This window comes from Trichosurus vulpecula, chromosome 2 (assembly GCF_011100635.1).
Source record: "Trichosurus vulpecula isolate mTriVul1 chromosome 2, mTriVul1.pri, whole genome shotgun sequence".
NCBI classification, from domain to species: Eukaryota; Metazoa; Chordata; class Mammalia; order Diprotodontia; family Phalangeridae; genus Trichosurus; species Trichosurus vulpecula.
This window is the reverse complement of record NC_050574.1, coordinates 343,293,565-343,314,289: the sequence shown is the minus strand read 5'-3', so window position 1 is coordinate 343,314,289 and position 20,725 is coordinate 343,293,565. Positions and strand designations below refer to the sequence as shown.

The 20,725-nt window shown below is 37.8% G+C and overlaps 1 protein-coding gene across 2 annotated transcripts in view; it reads right to left on the bottom strand.

Annotated features, from left to right (window-relative positions):
• LOC118840108 (limbic system associated membrane protein) overlaps positions 1 to 20,725 on the bottom strand; it is an 837,829-nt gene that overhangs the window by 371,049 nt on the left and 446,055 nt on the right. For both annotated transcript variants that reach the window (XM_036747612.1, XM_036747613.1), the window contains exon 2: positions 2,295 to 2,527. In XM_036747612.1, the coding sequence (XP_036603507.1) occupies positions 2,295 to 2,527 (233 nt within the window). The remainder of the gene's footprint in view (positions 1 to 2,294; positions 2,528 to 20,725) is intronic.

Below are 20,725 nucleotides of genomic sequence, written 5' to 3'. Positions count from 1 at the left end.
TTAAAAATAAATAAATGCATGATTCCCCTTCTTCATTCCTGTTTCCAGGCTTCCCTGGAATTCTTCAAATCCCCACAAAAATCCTATCTTCTACAAAAAGACTTTTTGAAGGCCTCTTAAAGCTACTACCTTCCCTCAGTTAATTATCTCCAGTTCCTCTGCTCTGTATCTTATTTGTGTATAATTGTTTACATTTTGTTTCCTCCTTTGTGTGAGCTCCTCCTTGAGAACAGAGACTGCTTTTTGCCTTTCTTTGGATTCCCAGTGCTTAGGGCCTGGCAAATATTATGTACTTAATAAACATTTATTGACTTGACTTGGCTTTTCTTTAAGCCAAAGACACAAACGAGGGGGAAAACATTTTTCAAAAGGTTTTGATAACTGTGTTCCAGGCAACCAGGCTGTAATAATAGTAGCTCCTAGCTATACTATGCTTTCGAGTCACAGATTAGGTTACTTACATGACCTCATTCTCTGAAAGATAGTTCCTTTACTGTCATTCCCATTCTACAGATGAAGAAAAAGGCTGAGGAAAATTAACTGACTCGTGCCCAAGGTCATAATACAAAAAGTAGGAGAGTTGGGACTCCTCTCTCCACTGTGCCTCCTGTTTGTAACAGGGATTTTGTAAGTCAGCAGGTACACCTTCTACTTATAGGCAATAAAATGAAGCTGTCAGCCACTGCAAATGGACCAAGATAGAGGTCACATGACTAAACCACCCCTGCACCCAACAGTCTCTAATGTATTTTATTCCAGTTTCAATCTATTAATCAGAGGAGTTGGGAGAGCAATAATTTAAGCCCTGCAATAATCAATTCCATAACACATTAACAGAAGCTGCGTTCAAACTTTGCCACACCACTGACTGCCTTGGAATCTTGACAGGAGCCCCAGGGCCATGGATAATTTGCATAAAATTTACATAAAATTGTAAATCAAGAATACATGCACACAGTTTTAATATTTGTTGATGCTCAGATCTTTGCTGATAGATGGACTGAAGGAGTCTGTGGCTTGATTTCACTTGCAGTAAAATTCTGCAGCTGGTCATATGTTTCTCAACCTTCAATTGCAGGGAAAAGGGACCCCGTGGGGTGATTGTTGTGGGGGAGAGTGATTGAACTGCATTAAGGATCTCCATCTTCCACAATGCTAAATCAGATGTCCCCTGGATACCATACCTCATAAGTAGCCTGTTCCCAGTACCTTTATAGATCTGTGTCATTGCGATCGATGACCAACACTCGGTCTTGCTGTGACCAGTCAACACCAGAAGTTAACCTGCTCAGAATCTGAGAAGTATCCTTTCAATACCAAGGCCACTGAGGCTTTCTTCTCAAAGTGCCTCCATTTTAGAAAAAAACATGCCACAGGCACTGCCCTCTTCCTGTTTTGGGTTTTGTTTTTGTTTTTCCCCAGGCCTAGGACCAAAGATACCCAAACCATCTCCAACCCAGAAAAGCATTTATATCTTCTACTATCTGAGTTATAATGCAGAACCCAAGAGTATGTGACTCTCAGTGCACATTATGTTGCTTGAGATCACAAAGCTTTCCCCTAGTGACTTAACAGAAAAGCAACTTTGTGTCATAAAGCAGAAATCCAGCAGATGTTCTCATTTATCCCTACCTTAGAAAGATAGATAGATAGACAGATATAGATCTATCGCTTATCTATCTCCTTATCTATTATCTCTTTAATGAAATGAAGCTGTATTGAACATTAAAATTATCTGTCTAAAGTGCTTTGGAAAGCAGTATATAAATGTTAGCTATTAGCATTATTACAGCAGCATGTTGAGAAATCTCTCTGTCTCTGTCTCTGTGTCTGTCTCTGTCTCTGTGTGTGTGTGTCTCTCCCCCCCACAACAACCCTTCACGATAGGTGCTATCCCTTATTATTATTATTATTAATATATTATTAATAATATACTATTATTATTATTATTCTTATTATTCCCATTTCACTGACAAGGAAACTGCCTAAGGCAAGACACGAACTCAGATCTTCTTGATTCCAAGTATAAGCATATATGTACTGCATCACTCAGCTGTCAAGCTTTAAGATACCAGTATAGGTCATACAGTAAAGAATCTGCTCTAGGGATTCTATCCAATCCACTTATTTAAATACCCTTCTGCTATTGTAATTAAAATGAAACCAAAAAAAAAACCAACCTTAAAGTAAGATTGTGTATATAGATAGTGGTCTACAATATAGGCAGATAAAGGTTTTATGTCCACAGTTGGTTTTTTGATTCACCTTGCCCTCCCAGTCCCCTTCCAGCTTACCTTGGACGATCAAGTAAACCTGGGAGGTCTTGGGCTGGTGCTGTGTCTGCACTGAGCATGTGTAGGAGCCCTCATCATAGACATCCACTTTTTGGATGCGGAGACTGTATTCCAGAGCAGTCCGTTTCTCCAGTTCGACCCGGGGGTCCAGGGACCACTTGTCATGTCCAGCAAAAATGATGCCAGATCGGTTTAACCAGGCCACCTTGGAGCTTTTGTCTTCTACATAACACCTGTAGGAGGAGAATGACAACATTAGGAACTGAGCCATAGCTTGATCTAGTTTCATTTTCTCCATGACTGGTAAATGGCAGACCTCAACAAGACAAAGCAGAAAAAAGTTATGAAAAGGAAGAACTATTTTATGACTTCGTTACTTTTCTTTCACATGGAGTCCTGAGAATTGCCCTGTTATTTCTTCTTTAAAAAGTCTTCCAGAATAGATAATGAAACGTATTTCCCTCCTTTTGGCATAGAAGCTTGGGACTATGAAAGCAGAAAATTGTATACAATGTTTTTGCTTTGCTGTTTTTCTTTGTCTCAAAGAAGAACAAAATTCTGAGATGAGAGGTATATCTAGTAAAGATTGTGATATAAAAAACAGAATTCATCCATTATTTTAAAAAAATCCTTTGGAGTTCTATTGGAGTTCTAAATTTTTGTTTGTTTGTTTCATAGATTTCTTTGGCTGTCTGGTGAAGGCTAAGGACCCCTTCCTAAAATGTTTGCAAGTGAATGAAACAAAGAATTGTAAGGGAAACTAATTATATGGAAACAGTTATCAATACTGTAAATCCCAGGAATTTGTGAAATATATTTAAGGACTCTTAATGGTTGGTTGACCCTATGTTATAAAAGTCTGCATTAGAGGGATCAAAATTAAGTGAACCCATTATATTTATAGAATTATTCAGCAACAAAGTGGCATCGTTGATTGAGTTCTAGACCTGGGTTCACTTCCAACCTCAGGGACTTATGAGTTGTGTGACATTGGGAAAGCTACTTAACCTTGGTTTACCTGAGTTTCCTCAACTGTAAAATGGCAATCATAACACCACCTATCTACCAGAGTTGTCATGAAGATCAACTGATATATTTGTACAGTGGCTGGCACACAGTAGGTACTTAATAAATACTTAGTTTCCCCTTATTACAAAGCATTTTAGACACATTAAATTATCTCATCTGGTTGTCACGAGACATGAGGAAGGTAGGCAAGGCAGGTATTATCTCTTATTATATAATTGGTTTGGAAGAGGAGACTCAAGGGTGAAGTACTTATCCAACATCTCATAGCTTGTTAAGTAGCATAGACAAGACTGGAAACTGGGTCTCCTGAGCCTTGTACACTTTCTTCTATATTGCAGGACCTGAGAAACAGGGTGTAGGACTATATGTCTTCTCTTTTTCCTTTCTAAGAGAAAGGCATAAAAGCCAATCACCCTCCTTCCCCTTGAATTCTTCAAAATATTTTTCTTGGACTTCTCCTTTGTTCTTATTCAGTTCTACTTCATATCAACCATAGCTATTTGCTATATTCTTCCTATGAGATTGTAAGCTCCTTGAGGACAGAGAAAATGTAAAGTATCCTGTGTATAATAGGCATTTGTTTATAAAATACTTGCTAAGTTAGTGATCATTAAGAGTGTCTTTTTTTGAGTAATAGAGGTGGCTCTGGTAATGATATGACTGGCCTTCTAGCTGAATAATTCTATAAATGTGATCAGTTCACTAAATTTAGATCCATCTAATGCAGGAGTTCATAATCTAGGGTCTACCACCCACTAAGAAGTCCATAGACATATTTCAGATGGCCCTGGGATTTATTTTTATATTACTTTGATAACTTTATTCCCATATAATCAGTTTCCTTTATAATTCTATGTTTTATTCACTTGAAAACATTTTGAGAAGAGGTCCATAGTCTTCACCAGCCAGCCAAAGAAGTCCAGGAAACAAACAAATAAACAAATTAACTTGTGATTCCATCTGAGGGGTACTCACAGATGCCAGTTCCCTCTACCAAGGCAGCTCAACAACTTGTCTATAATAATGCCAATTAGTAGTAATAACCATAATAGCTAGCATTTATAAAGCTCCTACCATGTGCCAGACACTGTGCACAGTTTACAAATACTATCTCATTTTATCCTTACCACAACCCTGGGAGGTAGGTGTTATCATTATTCCCATTTTATGGTTGAGAAAAATGATGCAAACAGAGTTTAACAGACTCCCCCAAAGTCACAAATCTAGTAAGACTGGATATGAACTTGGGTCTTCTTGATCCCAATTTTAGTGAGTTTTTTAGTTCACTTGTACTGGTTAAATCTGGGCTTTCTTGAATCCAAAGTCAGACCATCTCTCCGCAGTGCCAAAATGCTTCTCAAAAGTATTCAATCTAACATGGTAACTAACATGTTAATATTCTATTCTTTTGACTCAGCACAACCATATTTCAACTATAGTTAACCAAATGCCCTACCTATGTAGGTAGGGATAAAACTATTGGCATTTCCCAATCCTCCTCTGAACCTTATTTGAAAATGTATATGCCTAGAAGTGAGAAGTGTATAAGCACTCAGGCAGGAAGACCCAGGAGATCAGAACAGGGTAGTTATCCTGTCAAGGAAAGGGAGAGAATAACCACCAATCACTTGCCAAAGTTTTGGTTCCAGCTGCTGAGAGCAGCAGGTGTTGGCTAGCCAAAGAACAGAGTGGCATCCCTTCTAGCCACTTTAGAATGATTTAGCTCTTCCCATAAAGGAGTAAACATAAAAGCAGATAAGAAAACCCCACTTCAGCCCGTGCATGCCAAAGAAGGCAACAAAAACAGAGGTAGTCGATATGCAAGATCACCCAAGTTAAAATCTCAACAGAGTCCCTGTCTCAAAAGAAAAAGAAAAAGAGCAGAGTAAACTAACAACAATAAAAGTAAACGATTTCAAAATGAACTTAGTTCTCTCCTTTGTTTCTTGAAGCATGGACCAATGATGCTCTCTCAAGTGCTGTGAAATAAGGCAGATAAGCTTTTCTCTGTTTCCCTTTGGCTTGGTGGTTCCCTGGCCAGGAAGGAAAACGTCACCAATATTGTTTCCTACACATACTTCATGCAGTGCTGACAGGTGGGCAACATCTAGGGAAAGCAGGGGATGAGCAAAGGTCAAACTTCTATGGCAAAAGGCTATTAACACTGTGTTCCCCAGCTACGTCCTCTTCCTACTCAGAGACTTGTTTTGTTGCAGCTCAAAATAGTCAAGCATGAAGTTATTCTACTTGAATGGGAATGAAAGGGTAGCAGTGTAGCTACAGAGTGTGAGTTGGAAGACAAAACTTGGAGATAGAGATTGGAACAATGGAAACAATGGTGGGTTTGGAGTCAATCTGGGTTTGAATTCCAGCACTGCTACTCAATATCTCTGTGACCCTGGCCAAGGTAACACAACATTTCTGGCTCTCAGGTATCTCATCTGTAAAATGAGGAGTTTAAGCTACATAGTTTCAAAGGTCCCTTCAAGGGGGACTCTGAATTTATGATCTACGTACGTTCAATATATTGTTCAATATATTATTTAGTGCCTCAGTTTCCTAAGCAGCCAAACTGATAATGATACACGTTACTCTCTCCCAGTGATGCTATAGATGTTTCAGTTCCCATTCAATTCCTTGCTGCCTTTATGATCATGATCAAAGCATTCTCTCTGAGCCTCACTTTCCCTAAGCCTAAATTTCCTCACCTGTAAAATGGAGATGATAATAGTGACACTGCTTATTCTTCAGAGTTAAAATGTTACTTAACTATAAAGCAGGGCAGCTGGGTTGGTACAGTGGTTAGAGTGCTGGGACTGGAGTTAGGATGACTCATCTTTTTTTGAGTTCAAATCTGGCCTCAGACACTTACTACCTGCTGCGCAAGTCACTCAAGTCTTTTTGCCTCAATTTTCTTATCTGTAAAATGAGCAGGAGAAGGAAATGACAAACCGCTGAATTATCTTTGGCAAGAAAGCCTTAAATACCTTTGGGGCCAAACAAAGGGTCAAATACAACTGAAAAATGACTTAAGAACAATAACCACAAAGCATTCTCTAAGTAAAGCTAATATGTATATATGTAAATATACAGTACACACACACACAATTTTTTTCTTCTATCATTCTAACACTCAGGCACTATCTAGCATGGGGTTACTTAGGCTAGTTTCCCTTGCACATGCATGACAGAGCATATTTCATATCAAAATGCCTCTTCTATGGTACATAAATTTCCCTAAGTCTATTCTTCAACCTTAGTTGGTATCTTTTCCCCTTTATTATCTAGAAAGAGGATTTCATCCAACGAGTCAGAAGTCATAAGGCAAGATTTAATGTCCCTTCTCTTTTTCATATCTCAGATAGACTTGGGACAACATTTTATTCAGTGCCTCAGTTTCTCAGGCAGCCAAACACATAATGCATCCTTCTATCCTAGAAATATTGCAGTCATTGATAATGTAATATGTTTGGAATAATTTGAGTTACTTGGAGAATAGTGTAAGATAAACACAAAGAAGTATTTTTCGATGTGGTGGCTGCCTCTTTCCAGGTTGAATTTTATTCTGCCAGTTCCTGAGCTCTGTAGCATCATGTCTCTGTCCTAGCATTTACAGCACCTCTCAATTTAGAATCATCTGTGAATTTAATTAATGGGTTGTTTGCTTGCCTCTTCTAGATCATTAATGAAGTTGTTAATGTTGATTTTCCATGGTTTTTGCTGTCAAGAAGAACTAAAATGCTCCTCTTTAAAAATATCTTAAAGCTGACATCATTTATTCTCTTGTACCTTTCCTGCAAGTATAACCCATTAGTATCTATCAGTTTTTCAATAACACAGTCTAATATCATTTAAATGTATGTAAATTCATTGAAGACAAGGACTGTCTTATCTTGTTGATCTAAATTTTGAATTTTCCTCAGAACTCAGAAGAGTGTTCTGAAAACAGCATGTGCTTAACTGTAGTATTTTTCCATTGTATCACTATGAAATGTGTTAAGTTAAAATTATATTTGTCATCTGATTTCTTTTAAGATGGTATTTTCTTCAGAGGTCTTTTGGACCTCCTTTTCCACTTGGCTAATTCTGCCTTTCAAGGCATTCTTCTCCTCAATGGCTTTTTGGAGCTCTTTTGCCATTTGAGTTAGTCTATTTTTTAAGGTGTTATTTTCTTCAGTATTTTTGGGTCTCCTTTAGCAAGTCATTGACTTGTTTTTCATGATTTTCTTGCATCTCATTTTCCTTCCCAATTTTTCCTCTACTTCTCTTACTTGCTTTTCCAAATCCTTTTTGAGCTCTTCCATGGCCTGAGACCAATTCATATTTTTCTTGGAGGCTTTTGATGTAGGCTCTTTGACTCTGTTGACTTCTTCTGGCCGTATGTTTTGATCTTCTTTGTCACCAAAAAAAGATTCAAAAGTCTGAGTCTGAGGCTGAGTCTGCATCCTTTTTGGCTGCCTGGCCATGTTCCCAGCCAACTACTTGACCTTTGAGCTTTTTGTCAGAGTATGACTGCTTGTAGAGTAGAGAGTGCTTTGTCCCAAGCTTTAGGGGCTGCACTGCTGTTTTCAGAACTACTTCTACTCCACTGTCACAGTAAGCTCTGCCACAGCAGTGCTCCTTCTCCCCCAAGAACCACCAACCAGGATTGCAACCCAGATCCAAGTAGGGCAAAGCGAGCCCTGTACTCCCACTCTGGTCTGCCACTTGATTCCTCCCACCATGTGAGCCAGGGACTCCGGAAGCAGCTGACACTGGAGCTCCACTGCCATCCCACCTCCACCACCCCCAGGGCTGGTGGCCTGACTGCTCTCTATCCCAATCTAGCAGTTTACCCACTAACCTGCTCCATGGTCTTTGGTGTTTGTGGGTTGAGAAGTCTGGTAACTGCCACAGCTCAATGATTTGTGGCCCTAAGGGCTGCTCCAGGCTGACTCCTGGTCTGGTCTGTCCTGGCACAGCCCATACTGGGCTGTGCTCCACTCCCAGGACCGTGTCATAGACCCTTTCCAGGGACCAGCCAGTCTTTCCTGGGCTTGAGACCTGCTTCCCTCTGCTATTTTGTGGATTCTGAAGCCCTAGAATTTGTTCAGAGCCATTTTTATAGGTGTTTGGAGGTATTTGGGTGAGAGCTTAAGCAAGTCCCTGCTTTCCAGCCTCCATCTTGACTCCGACCCCCTTTCATCTGATTTTTTAATAATATTTTTAAATGTAAATAATAACTGGAAACCTATGTGTCAGAAAGAAAAAGAACATGCTCTGGAGTTCCAGGATCTGGTTTTCAGCTTGGCTCTGCCATTGACTGTGACCTCAGACAAGTCCCTTCAGCTTTCTTGTCTTTAGTCTCCTTGTTTCCTAATCTGATGAATGAGGATTTGGACCAGGGGACATCATAGGTCTCTACCACTTCTAACCCAATGATGCTTTGATTTTCTCCTCTCCTCTCTTTTCTTCTCTCTCATATATACAAATATAAACATAGATACATGGTATAAACAAAGACTAAAAATAAGAAATAATATAAGAAACTTGCTAAGTCCATTAAGGGTACATGTACATGTATGTATTGTGTATATGTGTGTGTGTTTATGTATATACATACATAAATGCATATATATGTGTACTTTGATGACTCCTGTCTATTTATCAAGTGATATCTTTCCTTCCTGCTTTTACATGAGAACCTTGAGTTGCTATAGCCCTTTGGATAGGGGAGGGTGTGTATGCATGTGTGTGTATATATATATACATATATATATATGTATATATATATACACACACACACACACATACATATATGTATGTATATATGTGTGTGTGTGTGTATATATATATGTGTCTGTGTGTGTGTGTGTGTGTGTATACATACACACTGTAAGACTTGCTCTTTATGACTTGCAGGGTCACAAAACTAGTAAGTGTCTGAGGCCAGATTTGAACTCAAAAAGATTAGTCATCCTGATTCCAGGCCTAGCATTCTATCCACTGTACCAACCAGCTGCCCTACTTTATAGCAATTTTAGTAGTACAGAATAAGGAAATGTCTTCTAGGATGGAGGTCAGCAACTTCTCCAAAATCTAAAATCTTAGACAGCTGCCTAGCTCTCCAAGATATTAAATGATTTGTTCAGGGTAGTACACATAGTATGTGTCAGGGGCAAGACAATCTTCCTGGCTTAGAAACTCTTTGTCTCTGTCTCTGTCTCTTTGCCTCTCCGTGTGTCTGCCTATCTCTGTCTCTCTGTCTCTCTGTCTCTCTCTCCCTTGCCACCCCCTTTTCTCCCTCCCTCCTCCCCTCCCTCCTTTTTCTATTTCTCTGTGTGTCTCTCTCATATACATGTATGTTTTAATTTAATACTTAGTGACTTCAGTTCAAAGGTGGACATATGGAGGCATGATGAAAATATGTATTGGAAAATATGGCTCAGCAGTAAGAAAAAAGAGGTGTCAAAGAGTAGAATATATGTCATACTTTAAGAAGAAATTCAGGAATTACTAAAAATATTGCAAATCAAATGACATAAAAATGTTATTTATTATATTTTAGCAGACAGGAAATGACTAGTTGTGTATACGAGATCCATGTCTATCTGTGTATAGTTAGATGAGAAACTTAGAGCAGATCAAAATCAATAATGAATGAAAATGAGAAGATAATGGTGTTCAATTGAAGCAACTCCAACCTGAACTATTTAAATTGACTTTTTTTTCTATAGCTGTTGCTGTCAAAAACTTTGAAATGGATAAAAGAACAGACCTTAACACCCATTATTAAAGTTTCCTAAGGAAGCTTAACCTACTTAAATAAATTAAAACAAAAAGGAGATTTAAAAAGCCCAGAAATTGCTTTAGTCATCAAGCACTTGATCAACTCACCAAGTAGAGAGATATAATGCCTGTAACAACACCAATTTAGAATATTAATTTGCTTGTAAAATCTCATGGAGAAGGATGGCAAAACCTGATTTGAATTGCCCTTATTTCAAGTTAAGGGAGGAAGAAAGTTTACAGGAAGCCTGACAGTTGTCTCCTTGCTATTCCACAAATAAGCCACTCCATCCCCCAGCTCTGGGCATTTTCTCTGGCTGTCCCCCATGTTTGGAATACTCTCCTTCCCCTGGTCTGACTATTGACCTACATGGCTTCTTTTAAGTGCCAACTATATATCCCCTTGTCTACAGGAAGTCTTCTATAACCTCTCTTATTTAGAATACTTTCCATTCATCAATTATTTTCTATTTAGCTTGTATATTACTTGCTTTGTATATATTTGTTAGCATGTTGTTTCCCATTAGATTGTAAGCTTTTTAGGGCAAGGACTGCCTTTTGTCTCTTTTTGCATCCCTGATGCTTAGCATAGTGCTTGGCATGTAGTAGGCACTTAATAAGCATTTATTGAATTGAATTGACTCAATTAAACATAATCACCCTCAGGGCAGTTAGGGTTGACATTAAAGACAAAAACCAGAAATGATATTTAAAGATTTTCATAACAAACTCTTCTACATCAGTGACACTGTAGCTACCACATTAGAACTCCACATCACACTGGTTTAATAGTCCACAAATAATATCCTTGCACAGTTTAGTCCATTATCTAGATATAAAGACGATGCCTTCTATAGCATATTTTTATAAAAGCCTGCCTTGGTCCTTCTTATATTTTATCAACAATGATTTTTTCCATTTTTTAAAAAAAATTACTATTTTTTGGTTACATTTTAAGTTCCAAACTGTTTCTTCCCTCCCTTTCCACCCCACACTAGAAAAGAATATATACATATATATATATATATATGTATATAGATATAGATATAGATATAATGCGTGTGTGTATAAACACATATATGTGTGTATATATGTATATACACATATACATCTATGTGTATGTATATGTGTATATACATATACATATATACATATAGTATATGTGTGTGTGTATATATGTGTGTGTGTGTGTGTGTGTGTGTGTGTATATGTGTGTGTGTGTGTGTGTGTGTGTGTGGTATCTATATAAAACCATACTATGCATACTTCTGTTTATCAATTCTTTCTCCGGAGGTGGACAGTGAATTCCTTCAAAGGTTCTTTGTAGTTGATCTGAGCATTTATAATACTTGGAATAACTCATAGTTCACAGTTATTCTTCAAACAATAATGCTGTTACTGTATACAATGTTCTTTTGGTTCTGCTCATTTCACTCTTATTTCATGAAATCCTTACATAACAACAATGATTTTGATACACATATAGATTATTATATAATATAATATAATATAATATAATATAATATAATATAATATAATATAATATAATATAATATAATATAATATAATATAATATAATATAATATAATATAATATAATATAATATAATATAATAATATATTATATAATGGGAAGGTAGGCATATATTGATTTCCTTAATTCCAATAGGTTCAATTATCTTCGTTCAGACATTTTGTGACATTTATATCTAACCCTATTCTCTGTTTTGAGCTCTATTCACAAATCACCAATTGCCCATTAGAAATTTTCCACTACATATCCCATAGTCTTACCAAGTCTAAAACAGAACTTATAATCTTTGCTACAAAACTTACTCCTTTGGGAGATAGCAGTATGGCAGAGTCACTAAGGACAGAGTCACTGCCTTTGAATACTACCTCAGACAATGACTATCAGTGTGTCCCCAGCAAATTATTTAACCTCTCTCTCAGTCTTAGTTTCCTCATTTGTAAAATGGGATGATAGTAACCACTACTTCACAGAGCTGTGAAGTTGAAATGTGATAATACATGCAAAGCATTTTGAAAAATTAAATCACTATAAAATGCTAGCTGTTATTATTATTCTTAGATTCTATGTTTCTTTCAAAGCTGCCTGTCATGAAGGTTCTAGTCCTAGAGACATCCTGGACCTCTCCCTGCCCCCCTCCACACCCCACAAACAGCTTAGCTAATCAGTTGTTAAGACCTGCCGATTTTGTCCCCAATATTCCTACATCTCTCCTATCAGTCCTCTTCTCTCCACTCACGTGACTATTGCTCTGTTTCCCATCCTCATTTACTCTCACTTGCATTAATACCATAGTCTTTAAATTGGTCAGCTTGAATCCAGTCTCATTCATTGACAGCCAAATTGATACTACGAAAAGTCAGGTCTGATCATATCACTCCCCTACTCACTATTGTCTCTCAGATAAAATACAAATTCCTTTTGGGGGCATTAAAATCCCTTCACAGTCTGTTTCCAACCTACCTAATAAGACTGTTTTCTCATTATTCTCTATGACTCATTCAGTGTTCCAGCTACACTGGTCTATTTGCTGTTACTCATACACAATATTCCATTGCCTGCATTTTTACCTGTGCGCTGACTTATTCCTGGAATCCTACCCCTTTTCACCTTTTTTCTCTTAAAATTCCTAGTTCTCTCGAAAGTCTCAGTTCACATACAACCTCTTATTAGAGTTCTTCCCTAATCCCTCCAGTTTTTGGTGCTCCTCTACCCACCCCCACGCCCAACTAAGATTACATTGTATTTATTTTCAAACTATGTTGCATTTACTTGGCTATATACCTACTGTTTCTCCTCAACAGAATATAAGTTCTTTGAAGGTAGGAACTCATTCTTTTTTGTCTGCTTGTTCAATTGAATTAAATCATGTCTTCTTCACCTGCAGTTGTATCTACCTCGCTTCTCCTTGATAAAACCTTATTCAGCACTGTTCAGACACAACTTTCTTATGAAGACTTCTGGAATTCCTTAGCTGGAAATTGTCTCATTCCTCCCTCTAACACCCATGATCTTTTGATAGGAACAGAGATGGAAGAAACCTCAGTTGTTATCTAATCGTTTTATAGATGAGGGGAAAAAATGGTGTTTAGAGGTTAAATGACTTTTCCAGGATCACACAGAGAATTGGGAGAGAAAGGATTGAATCCAGGCTCTCAGATGCAGCACCCTCTGCCCTGCACCACACTCCCTTTCTTATGTCAGCTGTCAAAATTTCCATTTCTTATATTCATTTGTGTACATGTATACATTTATTTGCAAATATGTACTGCAATACAAGCTACTGTCATCAAGCGCCATATTTGATTTGTCTTTGTTTCTCCCATAGCACCAATATACTACCTTGCATAAATATTTGTTGAATGAAAAAGTGAATGAATGAATATTTTGGCATTACATTCATATATCTCTGTATATATGATTATACAAAGACTGATCACAACTATAGTGAATGTAGTTAGAGAGAATAATGTAGCCTGGGGTTAATGAAAACTAGTAAAATAATAAAATGATGCCTGTCAGCTATCATAAAAAAGTCACCCAGGAAGTGAATGATTTCATCTAGCAGATATGTATACACCTTACAATTCTGTGCCTGATCATCAGCATGGGAAAGTATAAAGGACTATACAATTATATAGTGTTATCGCTTAGGTGGACTACCCACCCTGACTACAGCCCTATAATGTTCATAAACAAAAGATAAAATGAATTTTTTTAAAAAAATGAGAAGGTAAATGGAAGAGTTTTGATCTACTCCATTCAGGTACCTGAGTCTATAAAACTGTCAGAAAAAAAATCAATGCACACCCGTAAAAAATTCAAGCATCGGATCTCTGCAAATACTTTACATCAAAGTATATTATGCATACAGGTACAAACACATACATCAGCTCTATTATTCACGCTACTCAGGACTATGCAATGTGCTTCAGAAAGGGATTAATATAATTGGATATAGAAAAAATAAATGTTAATTCAGGCTATACCAGAAGATCCTGCAAAAGCATATTCTCTGACAGTTTAACCATGATGTAACTGATAATAATTAGCTATTAAGCCTCAGTTAATGTTTAATGTGAATACAATTACAATTGCAATGACACATTTCTATTTAGACTTAATAAGGCACTTATTGTTGGCTAAATATATACCAGCTGAGTATTTAGAACAAATCCAAATTATTTATCAAAACTTTATTTGTATTAATTCAATCTTTTTACTAAATCATCAATAAGTCTTACGTCATTTCTTTCTCTGGTTACTAGGATCATGGGTATGTATTTATCTTTTCTATTTCCTTTTTTCACTCCTTTATTTAAATGAGCTAATTCTTGCCTTTTCAGTTTTAATTTTCAATATCAGCATCAAAGGTCAACCAATTTGAGTGATGGCTTATATTAAGGATATCTTTCCCAATACGCCAGCAATTGGAATCCAAACTGAAGGATGGGGGGAGTGACCAGGATTTTGTTGCAGGACTCCGGCATAGTGCATATCCTTCCTTTCCACGGCAGTTTTCCACTGTCCCCACACTGCTGAGTCTTTCACTAGCTCCCAAGATCATTCCCACTCTTTTGTTGGGTTTCATATTGCCATTCCCACAGCCATGACAATGCTCTCCCAGAGTATGACTCTTCCACTAATGCAACTTTCCCTATGGTGTACTGATTAGATGGTACACTAGACTTGGAATCAGGAACCTCAGAAACTTAACTAGCTATGTGATCAAGTCATACAGCCTCTCTGTGCCTGTTTTTTCATCTATAAGATGAAAGAGTTGGACATGATGGCCTCTGCAATGGCATCCAGTTATAAATCCATGATCATTAATTCCTACATACACATTCGCTAACTCCTTCCAGGTGTTGGGACATCAGGGGTTCTCAATCATTAGGCTAGACTCTCTGGTGAATAGGTTACTCTTTTTCTCAACATTACTGCACTTGCCTAGTAACAGACTGCTCTCTGTGTCACCTTTCCTCCAAATGAACTTGCTCGGAACAAAGTAATTCCAAATTATAGCTCTGCTAACTGTCAGCAGAGAATTTCATTTCTATCAAAAGGAAAAAAAAAATCAGTAGCCACTTAGTCATTACGTAAGTATATTTATCGCCTAACACATCATTTTATGTAGTCCACCCCATTACGAGTTAAGCCACCTGGGTTTCTGACTTTATCACTGGAGAACTCATTTAACTTATTTTTTTTTCCTTTATAAAGAAAAAAAATAGTTTAGTAACATCCAGGCCTAGTGGGAAAGCCAACTGATACATTGTGGTAAATCTGGCTTTCGAGAGCTATTGGCATTATCAACCTCTGTGGACTTGAAAAGGGTCTTTGTTTCCCCTTGCCCATTAGTACATAAGGAAGTTTGACTCCTAGGAGAAAACATTTTATTGCATAATTCCCTTTTCCATTTTATGGAAGCTTACAATCCTGATAGCACTTGTATGATATTATTTATTGGACTGAGGCATGATACTATCTAATCCCTGTAAGGAAGGTTGCAATTACTGATCATGGGCTCAAAATGGGGAAGCAGGGAAATGACCTGATTCTTCTAGACTCAGACATCCCTAGTTTCTGCTTGGGTATTTTATTTGAAATGTTATAAATTCCCAAATTTGGATGTAGGATAAGATAGAAGAGGGACTAGACCTGTCATTTCATTACCATAGGGAAGTCCTGGGTGAAGTGATTCATTCTACCAAAGAAACTCTGCAACTTACAATGTTACATAATTACCTCTATATACAAATGTAAATTTAAACAAAAACATGCCAAAATCAAGCATGAGCTATTTCTGGATAATCTGTCATTTCAGGTAATTTTATCCCCCTCTATTATTATTTAAACAATCAAGAGCTGTCCCCAGGAATAAAAAGATCTTAAAGATACCACAAGAATGTTGTGGTATAAAGAGTCATAGAACTTTAGAAGAGGAAGGGGGACCCCTAGAAATCATCCTATTCAACCCCACCCTTTTACAGAGGTTGAGGCTGAAGCTTGGAGATGCAAAATTACCCATGAAAACACAAATGTTGGTAAAGGCAAGATATGAACCCTGGTCTCAAGTCCAAGTCTAGTCATTTTGCCATGAGATCAGCTGACTAGTCATACCAAGGTTAGTTGCTGAGGAGCAGTGAGTGGTGGGAGGTATAATTGATTGTCATAGCATTTCTTTTATGTCCTCCTTACCATTTATGGATTCAGAGGGCAGAAGAATTGTAGATTTAAGGATGTAAGGAAAATGAAGATTTTGTAGTGTACTGTTGACAGGACAGATTGAGATGAAGACTGAGAGAAGGAGAGAAAATTGATTTCTATCTTCATTCCATCTGGTCTCAATCAACTCCAGAAAAAAGTGCTAAATGTCTGGAAGTAGCTGGTGTGGGTTTTTACAATAGTCCTGGTCATCTTGGGAAAGACTTAATTATCTCCCCAGGAAAGATGGACAGCAACATTCATGCAATTGGTCCTATTTTAAATTTGGGGGCATTTGGATTAGATATTCACTCCCTAGAATAACCAAAACTCTGAAATGTGGCTTCTTTCTAATCCAACAATTTCCAATTTATTCAGTTTTGGGGAACAGTGTCAAATCAATATCCTTGGCTTAGATTAACCTGATGGGTAAAAATCCCGCTCAATAATGATGTAATTTTTGATTAAATAAATGCCCACAAACGATACAGAAAAAAAAAATGTAGTGTTTACCATCTAGTGGCCTTCCATGTCTAACTACTTTACACATAGAATTGAGGTAAAGGGGAGGGTAGGGGGAGAAATGATCGAGCTCCTTTAAATATTCTTAGGAAGGAATTTGTTTGTGTAATAGTTGTAACTAAGATTTATAAGGAGACTAGTCCATATGGCTACTTCAAGCTATGGAATGCTATGTTTCAAAATATCATGAAAAAAAAACCCATTGATTTAGAGCTGGAAGGGACCCTAAAGGCCATTGAGTCCATCTCCTTTATTCTACAGATGAGGAAATTATGGGTGATTTGTCCAAGGTCACATAGCTAGCACCTAAGGAATAATTTATCCATATCTTTGTGGATTCAACTCTAGCATTGTATCCACAGTAATATGTTAAAGACTAGTTTCTTCATTTTATAGTCATACCAGATACAATACACTATGAATGTCAATGTAATTACAATATGCCTCATAATTCCATGAAGTCAGGTGAGGAAGGAATTTTGTGATCTGGAACACTGTGTCATGGAAGGAGTGCAGTTAGTCAGAGGAGGTGGATTTGAATCCCATGTCTGTCACAGATATGCATGGGGCAGATTGCTTAATTTCTCTGAGATTCTAGTTTTTTCATTTTTAAACTGAAGATGGTAGAACTGATGACTTTTAAGGTCTCTTCCAACCCCATAAAACTGTTCATTTTGGGGGGAATCAGATTTGTGATTTCTCATGCATGGGGAGCTGCTGACATAGCAACTCTCTCCACTGAACAGACTGATAATGCTATAGTACCTGGGCAAGTCACTTAACCCTGTTTGCCACAGTTTCCTCATTTGTAAAATGAGCTGGAGAAGGAAATGGCAATCTACTCCCATTATCTTTGCCAAGAAAACCCCAAACAGCATCCCAAAGAGTTGGATATGACCGAAGCATCTGAATAACAACAATTCAGTTTTGAGAGGCCACACAGCATAGTGGATAGAAACTGGGATCAGTTCCTGCCTCTGATACATACTGGCCTCGAGGCAAACTACTAAACTCTCAGTGCTCTATGCAGTTCTTTAAGAACATAAATTGCAGAGAGGATGTTTGAATACTTGCATTGGTACCTATAGTTCCCTACTTCGTTGAAATCACACATCCAGCCTCCATCCATCCCTATCTCAAACTTTCAGGCTTATAGAATTGTTTAGGCTATTGAGAGGAAATATGACTTGCTCACAGTCACTCATAGACCAGCATAGGGAAGTGGCAGACCTTGACTTTAGGTCTTTCTGCCACTGAAGTCCACTCTCTATCAATTACCCCTACACAAACAGCTTAAGTCTTGTCAAAACAAATGAAAATAGCGTTTAAAGTGTCTGCTGGTTTTCTCTCCTAATACAGCATCAAAAAGGGGTCCAAGGGAATTAAAAAACCCATCATTTATGAATTTACTTTGCTCTTCTTTGTAAATATAGAAATGTAAAAAGAAAGACCAGAAAATATTTTTAAAATGTACTCAGTAGGGAAAAATGTAAATTAGGGGGCTCCCTTGCCCCACATGGGAAGAGATATTATCAAACAGATCCATCTTAGCTGAAGGGAACAGTACCGTCCCCTCCTCCAGCTGACAGGAAGCCGATAGATCACTGGTGACTGGCTATAAATCACCAGGACACTCCTCACTTGGAGAATTATAATCACACAGATTTTTCTGACTTCCTTGCTTGCTTCCCATCCCCCAGTCTTCACCCTACCTCCCCTATCCCCGCCTCCTCAATTTTTCCTCCTCATCTCTCTGTAGCCTACCTCCCTCTCAAAGGGTCTGTTGCCTAAGAAATCACTCATTTATCCATGGGCTGTGGTTATTTTAATGATCCATGTGCTTCCTCCATTTCCCTGTCTCACCTTCTTTCCTCCATCCCAATTCTGTTCGCCAGGGCTCTCTGTCCCTTTGGCAAACAGGACTCCAAATGCTTCTGTTAACAAACTTTATCTGGATGGAAATTGGCAACAAGTCTTCAAAACTAGTAGCATCAGTGACAGAGAGAAAACAGCAGCACAGCTCTGCCCTGAGTATGACAAAATCAAAGGCCTCTTAGGGGGTTATCATAATGAACTCAGCCTGCTTAGTCTGGGGAATGGTACTTGTACCTCAAAACTCACGATGGAAGAGGGGTTAGCAACTGCCTTGGTGTAAGAGTAGACAGTGAAAAGAAGCAGTTGGTGCTTGGATTGAGAGAAAAACCTAAGATCCTTGTCTTCTACTTCTAGAAATTTATTTTAATAGAAATGTCTGTCTATTACATATTTTTGTATATACTTATATCTATACTTGCTGTCTCTGCTGATAGAATGTAAGCTCCTTGAAGGCAGGATCTGTTGCATTTTTCCTTTGTTACCCCAGTGCCTAGCACATGTAGGTGCTTAATAGATACTTGTTTGGCTAATTGACTCTGACCTCCTCCACTGGCCCAAGTTAAGAAAACAGGTTGTCAGACAAAGCTAAAAACTCTAAGATTGATGGTACCATCGTTTCTGCGAAGCCCTTTGCTTAAATGGGTACCCTTTCCCCAACTCCCCTATGCCATTGGACACATTGAGTTTGAGACTGTTTTGGAGGAGTCTTTTGGGCCCTTCAGAAACACATTCAATAAACATTTGTTGGATAAACACATAAAACATGGGGAAAAACCATATAAACCAGAGATTGGGATAATGCTTAGATCAAAATGTTGATTGAGAAAGAAGATTTATTTCGAGACGTTTACTCTCTTTTATATGTTATTTTTGCTTTCTATGCCACCTTACCGCTACCCACAGGTGTCTAAGTAGGAACAGGTTTGGGGATGATCAAGGATTATGGCTGAGTTGGATCCATGGTGCTGAATGAAGCCTCCTTGATTTGAGGTTATGTGGGGATGGACAGAAAATTTTTGCTTCTGAGAATTTCTTGCACAGGTGGGAGTTAGATTTTAAGATTCAGACAGGTAAGTCACCAAGCTAAAAGAAAAGAAAGTAGTATGTGAAACAAAATCAGTGTCAAAGTCAGAAATAATTTGGATGAGCAAGATCCAAGAAAAGGGTCGAGAGGCAAGCTCTGAGATTCAGGCTTTAAAGTAAGAGGCAAGTAAAAACCCAGGAATTCTTAACTCAGGGAGCCATCACCTTGTCTTTAAATTTTTATGATAACTGTATTTCAACACAATTGGTTTCTTTTATATACCTCTATATTTTATGTACTAAATATGTTAGTCTAAGAAGGGGTCCATAATGCAAAAAAAAACCCTTGAGCTGGACAAAGAATTATTTCAACTTGATGTCTTCACTTGGGCTTTTGATTCTTGGCCATTTGCCATGAATTCTGGTTTTTTTTTTAAGTTTCTTGGGAAGTCCTTTCAGCTGGAAAACTAGGCTCCCATTACCCTGACTGGTCTTCGTGAGGATGGTTGGTTTGCACATTGTTGGATATGTCTCATCCATGTTTTTTTAAACGGTTGGTGACATTTTAAAATGGCAAAATTACTATACTGACTTCTCAAACTCTACTCAGTTGGTTTCACCTTAGTAAGAAAGAGAATCACTATGGTCAGTCTCTTTTGCTCCCTCTTTGTATGTATTTATGACCAAAATCTAGTATTTGTACTATTCATGCTAAAGGGTACCTTCTGATAATTACCACCATAAAGAAGAAAGGGCAAAGAAAGAAATTTTATAAAAATATGGTGGGTATAGGACCCCTGGTGACAGAAGGGCTCCTCCGAAGACACATGCAAACCAATCTCAATAGCTACAGTCAACAGAATCCGAACATCAACATGTCCCCTAAAATAGTATAGAGGACGTATCTACATCCAAATGAAGAATCCAAGTATGGGAAGAATTCAGAGAAGCACTTGCAGTCTCAGGGAAATCGTGAT